At 63.3% G+C, this 6,000-nt stretch overlaps 1 protein-coding gene across 2 annotated transcripts in view; it reads right to left on the bottom strand.

The window, feature by feature from the left end:
• Positions 1-6: 6 nt before the first annotated feature.
• The window catches only part of ARHGAP39 (Rho GTPase activating protein 39), a 61,610-nt gene continuing 55,616 nt past the window's right edge, over positions 7-6,000 (bottom strand). For both annotated transcript variants that reach the window (XM_077758182.1, XM_077758183.1), the window contains 5 exons: positions 3,723-3,796; positions 2,173-2,372; positions 1,337-1,428; positions 770-939; positions 7-685 (listed from right to left, as the gene is read on the bottom strand). In XM_077758182.1, the coding sequence (XP_077614308.1) occupies positions 491-685; positions 770-939; positions 1,337-1,428; positions 2,173-2,372; positions 3,723-3,796 (731 nt within the window). In that variant the 3' untranslated portion in view covers positions 7-490. The remainder of the gene's footprint in view (positions 686-769; positions 940-1,336; positions 1,429-2,172; positions 2,373-3,722; positions 3,797-6,000) is intronic.

The following is a 6,000-nucleotide window of genomic DNA, read 5'->3' as shown; positions in this document are numbered from 1 at the left end:
GGCCAGGAAGGAAACGGAGGAGAAGGGGGCGAGCAGAGGAAAGAGGGGCAGCCGGGCAGGGTCCAGGCCAGGGCCAGGCTGAGCACAGGAGCCCCCGCGAGGCAGCTCACCCCAGGGGAGGGTGGCTTGTGCTCTGCGGCCGGGGAGGGGCAGTGTCACTTGGCTCCAGGAAACAGAAGGCACTTTCTCGGGGCTGACCGGCCGGCGGTGGGCGGGGGCGGTGCCCACAGAACTGGCCACGAGGCCGCGGGATGGGAGGGGGGCGGACGGAGACGCCCTTCCCACAGCCCCTCTGCCCTGGCTGCGACCTCAGGCCAAGGGCCTGGGGGGGAGAGAGACGGGGGCTTCCAGGGCTGGGGCGGGCATGGGCGGGGCCTGGCATGCTGCCTCCGCGGCTGGGGCGTTCCCTCCCCCCTCCCCGCGTGCTCCCCTGCCCGGGCGCACCCGAGCGTCGGCTCTGTCCCCACCCTCGGTCCTTGGGGCCCACGTGCTATAGCACGCCCTCCATGAAGCTGGTGTCCAGGTGCTGAATGAGCACGCGTAGGAACGACATCTCCTTGCGAGTGTTCTCGAAGATGACGCGCGGGTCATCCGACCGGCAGCGCAGGCAGTTGGGCGCCATGACCATGGCCAGGTTGCTGACGTCCATCTTGGTGATGGCCACGTTGGCGGGCTGCACGAACACCTGCGCGGAGGGGAAAGGAAGGTGGGCGCGGGGCCGGCGTGGAGCGCGCCCGGGGCGGGGGGCGGGGCGTGCCCCGCCGCGTACCTGAAGGAAGCGGATGAGGTAGCACAGCACCAGGCGGTTGATGCGGGGCAGCGCGTGCACCACGGCCACGGCGGCCTCAGGGCTCTCATAGTGCGCGATGCACTGCTCGTAGAACTCGTGCGGGATCAGAGGCTCTTCCAGCTCCCGATACCACAGCTTCAGCAGCGACGCTGCGGACACAGCGCGGGGGGCGGGGGGGGGGTGCTCAGCCCAGCCTGCTGGGCGGGGCACCCCTGGGCGGGGCAGCCTTGTAGCGGGAGCAAGGGCGCGGCAGAGGATGTGTGGGGGAGGGGAGGCAAACGGCGTGACCAGACGGGAAAGGGCCCACCAGGCCTGGGTAGGCTGCCCGGGCCCGGACCCTGAAGGCCTGCGGGGCTGTGCAGGGAAGGCAGGAGGGCTGCGGGCCGGGCCGGCACGAGGCCCCGGGGGAGGCTCTGATGGGCAGGGGGTGTCTGTGCTGGGAACGGACCGGGAGCCACGGCATCACTGGGGGAACAAGTGGGAGGCCAGCTGTTCCAACGGGTCCAGACCAGGCCTGCTCCGGCCCCTGGGGGGAGGGGGGCTTACCAGGGACGTGGGGGTCCTCCAAGCCTGTGGGCACCTTCCACTGGTCTACCTGTAGCTTCAGGGCGTTCACCTCATCAATGTCCCCAGGGACCCTGTGGAGTACACGGTGGGTCTCACGGAGTTGGAATCTGTCTTGCCCTTCATCAGGCCCCTCCCCGTTTGCTTGGCTTCTTTTCCACCAGCGAGAGAGGTGGCTTGGAGCCCCTGCCCTATGCATGCTGACTGCTGTCCCTCTCCTCTCTGCTAGCCACCCCCATGCAAACGCCATTATCGCCAAGGCCACTGAGGATCAAACCCACAGGCCTCAGTTTCCCCAGCTGTCCTCTTGGGACTTGTGCTGTCCATTCTCCACGGGGCTGGGGCTGTCATCCCTCTTCACGGGCGAGCGCCATCTGCCTGCTGTGCCGTCTTTCCAGGCTCAGGTCTTAGGCCCTGCCTGTGGTGGCTGTCCAAGTGCCCTCTGGGCAGGGCCCTGGTGGCCATTTCTGCACAGGCACTGTCTCTGGCTGGCCCTCCTGCCTAAATTCAGGCTTGCTGCCGTTCAGGGGGAGGACTCTGACTTGCCTCCTAAAGACAGGGCCCTGCCCTGCCTCTCCAGGCTACATAGTGGCCTTCCATTTGCTCCAGGGCGTCTTCCCCACGCAGATGACGGCTTCCTGTGGGGGGGCCTCTCTGGCTACTCCCAGGCAGGGGCATGGGTCTCCTGGCCCCAAAACCCCAGGGCTGAGGCACGGAGGTAGGCCAAGTGGTCCCAGTGCCTGATGGCTCCTGCCTGCCTGAGACACACAGTGGAGCCGCCCGAGGCCCCCACACCCAGGGCCCAGGTTGCGGGGCACCTGAAGATGCCTTCCGTCTGGTCACCGTTGAGCGCTAGCACCTCCTCAGATAGACGTGTCTGTACCCAGGGCAGCTGCCGGTCAGGGTAACGCTCCTTCTGCATGCTCATGACCTCCTGCAGCGCACTGCCAAACATGGACGGGCTGAACACGGCGTTCTTGGCGTGCCGGATCTCCTCCACGTTGGGCTTCTTCAGCCCCTGCAAAGACAGCCCAGCTCTGTGCCTCGGTGCAGCTCCACCGCCCTGCTCCCTGCCTGCCCTCTGCCTGGTACCCTCCCAGGGCTGCCTCTGGCTCAGCCACCCTCCCCTCTCCTGTCTTCTCTCATCCCAGGTAACTCCAGACATCTGCCTAGTCAGAGCTAGGGGCACCCCCAATTCCCTGTGCCCAAATCACTGGGGGAGGGCCATCCTGCTGGGCCACCTACAATGTCCCAAGTCTTCAGGTGGCCTCTGTTGGTCACTCAGGGGGAAGATGGGAAGGACTCCTGGAATGAGAGCTGCCTGTGACCCTGGAAGGACCAGGCTGGCCGACCTGGACCATGGGAGACCACGCTGGGGTAGAGGTGAGGGGGAGAAGCCTGAGGTGGGACAGGCAGCAGCTTCTAGAGCCAGCCCTAGAGAAGTGCATTAGGAGGGAGAGGAGGGAAGGAGTGGCCAGGCTCTGGGACAGCTGCCTTCAATAGCCTAGGAGGGCCTGAGGGCTTCCTGGTAGGGGAGGTAGGCTGAAAGGGAGGCAGTGGATAAAAGGGGGAGATGGCCAAGGGCCACACATCCTAAGACCAGGGAACGAGGTCCAGGTGTTTGGTGTGCCTGAGGCCCCTCTACAGGTGCCACAAAATGTGGGCTCAGGGCAGGGAAGATGAGAGGTTGTGCGAGGGGTGTGGCTGTCAAGCTCTGCCAGGCAGTAAGAGACCCCAGCAGCAGAGCGGGGGCCAGGGAAGTGGCTCGGGAGGACACTACTGGGACCATCCGCCCAACTGCCAGTGGTGGGTCTGGGCTCCTGGACCGTCACAGTCGGGTGGGTGAGTGAAGGGACACGGGGCAGTCTTCTGAGCCCACCCTGCAGTTCAAGGCTTGGCCTCCCCTGGATCCAGAGGCAGGCTGCCGGGGGCGGGGGGGGGGTCCCTTCTGGGAAGTGTGGGCTCTTAGCCTGCCCACGTGCTGTGCCCCTCCTCGGCCCCTCACCGCACCAGCCTGCCGGTGGTGGGCCTGGAGCAGCTGCTGCTGCTGCTGCAGCAACGGGCAGAGTCCTGCCGCCCTGGCCTAGTCACACATCCCTTTGCCTGCAGTGGCTCCTGAGCTTGGAGTGCAGCCTCTGCCCGAGGCCCTCCCTGGCCGCCTGCCTCGGCGGTCTCTGTGGAGCACCTTCTGTGCTGTGAACTGTCACACCCCCCACGCCCCCAGCCAAATGTGCAGGCCGGGCTCAAGGCGAGTAGAGCGTTCAGTAGGACGTGAGGGTGGCTTGCCAAGGCCTCCTTCTGCACCCTGTCTAGGTGTCACCAGCACAGCCCACCACCCCTGCCTGGCTGTCCTGGGGGAAGCTCCTACCTTCTTGGCCCCTGTCAGGGCCGCCTTCTGCAGCTTGTGGTAACAGTACTTGGCGTATGTGCTTATCGCCACCCCTGGAAGAGAACAAGTTCTGGTTGGCCGGGGGTGGCTGTGCGGGGCACAGAGGCTGAGAGAAGCAGCAGCAGGGGTGAGGAGAGGCAGCTTCTGCCAGAGCCCTGGGGGCCCGAGCCAGTGGGTCCTCACTCTCCTAGGCTAAGTCCTTTAAAGCAGAAACCCACATCGAGAGGCCAGAGGGACTTCCCTCGCCTCACGGAGGCGAGCTTGGGAAGGGACTCCTCTGCCAGCCCACTAACCCTTCCCCATGGCCATGAAGGGTGGGCTGGGAATGACGTTTGTTCCCGCTAAGGAGTCATAGGCAGGATAAGGCAGGACCTAGGCCCCAGGGCCTCCAAATCCCATGCTCCCCTTGCAAGTTAGCCCTGAGAAGGGTCATTTCCACAGGCAACAGGACCCTCTGCCTTGGGCCAGCACGGGGGAGGGGCTTTGGGTGGACTGTCCTGCAGCACTGCCTCCAGCCAGGGCTGCTGTGCAGCTGTGGGAGGGGGCCTCAGCCTGCAATGCCCCTCCCTCTCTGTTGAGGGCTGTGTGGGCAGGAGTCACGGAAAGCCGAGGGGATGGGTGGCCGTGGAAAAGGGGATGAACGTGGAGAGGATGCCCCATGTCCCCAGCGCATCAGCGGGAGGACCACAGAAGGACACTTGTCAGTTCTGCCCTCACTGGCAGAGTTTTCTACAGCTCGGCCCTGGCAGAGGTTCTGGCTGGTTGTCTTGGGGTGAGGTCTAGGGTGGCGTTTTGAGGGCAAGAACCTCAGGAACCTTGGCCAGGAGGTTCTCCAGATACAGGAACAAGGGGAAGGAGAGGGAAGCACAGGGTGGGGAGAGGGAGGGGTAGTGGAGGAGGAGATCCCACACAGGGTGGGTCTGAAATATGTGCAGCATCTTTCCCGGTGATGGGAAGGGGGCAGGGGGAAAGGGGGGAGAGGAAGGGGCAGGGAGGAAGGGGAAACAGAAGTGGCAAGAAGACCAAGAATACAGTGAGGCTGAGCCCAGAGAAGCCATCCAGGCCAAGGGGCCAAGGACCGACAGACAGACAGGCTGTGCTCTGTGCCTCCAGGCTCAGGACTGGCCCCTTCTCTGGAAGGCCCTTCTACTGGGCCCACCTGCCCAGTGCCTGCCAGAGGGAGGCCTCTACACCCAAGTCACTAATCCAAATGCCCCATCTTCTTTTAAAGGAAGCACTTTCTTGTGGATGTCCAGCACACGGGGGGCCTTGGACCTCAATGTGAAGAACGTAAACACTGGCTTAGCCCATAAAAATCTTTTTGAGTTATCACAAGACAGTTTTATTATTGTAAGTGGTAAAGGGATTCTTTTTTAGAGTAATTAAAGTGAAAACAAACATTTCTCATTCTCCCTGGAGAATCTGTTTCCCTGTGGTCCCTGGGGATCCACAAAACCCTGGCAGAGAATCCTAGCTGCTGCCTCTGATAGGCCAGCTCAGGGCACAGCACCTGGAACCTTCTGCCACAGGCCAACCCGGCCTTTCTGGGCAGGCTCTCAGGGAGCTGGAAGGCAAAGGGCACCCTGGGCTGTACACTGGCCACCAGGAGTCCAGAGAACACTTTGCAGAAAGGCAACAGACTGGGTAGGACTTACCCTCTCTTGAGCAAATGCCTCCTGCCCTTAGTCTTGGGGCTGATCGAGAGATATACCCTGACCTCCAACAGACTGTGACCTGAAGATCCTGAGGCTGCCACCTCTCAGTTGGTAACCCAGGTCACAAGGCAGCCTTTCTGGGCCTTAGCTTCTTCCTTTGTAGGATGGGGACAGGGACACCTACCTCACACGTGCCCATAAAGGGCTGACAGTGGAGTCTGGTGCACAGCTGAGCCGATGCACCTAGCACAGGACTGAGGCCACGTGGGCCCAGAGCCCAGAGAGCTCCTCTGCACCCTGTGCTGTGGTGGGTACAGCTCCCCGGGCCAGGACCGTGGGCTGTCTGCTGAGTGCCTGGGAGGCTGTGCAGTGCCTATGGCCAATCCAGGAGACCCTCACGATGGTGTGGGGTGCTCTGCTTCGGGCACCCTGACCTGTCCTAGCCTTGCCAGGGCACACAGTACCCAGTCTTATACATGGGGAGATGGTGGCCCCCAGAGAGGCTGACAGAAGCAACTGAGTTTATGCTACTATGCCAGGGATCCAGGCCTGCCCTGGGGCCTTAGTGTCCCTGAGCCCTGGCCTTAAGCTTCAGAAGTCGC

The sequence above is a fragment of the Crocuta crocuta genome, unplaced genomic scaffold (assembly GCF_008692635.1).
Source record: "Crocuta crocuta isolate KB4526 unplaced genomic scaffold, BGI_CrCroc_1.0 scaffold327, whole genome shotgun sequence".
In the NCBI taxonomy this organism is placed as follows: domain Eukaryota; kingdom Metazoa; phylum Chordata; class Mammalia; order Carnivora; family Hyaenidae; genus Crocuta; species Crocuta crocuta.
This window is presented reverse-complemented; position numbering and strand designations above follow the sequence as displayed.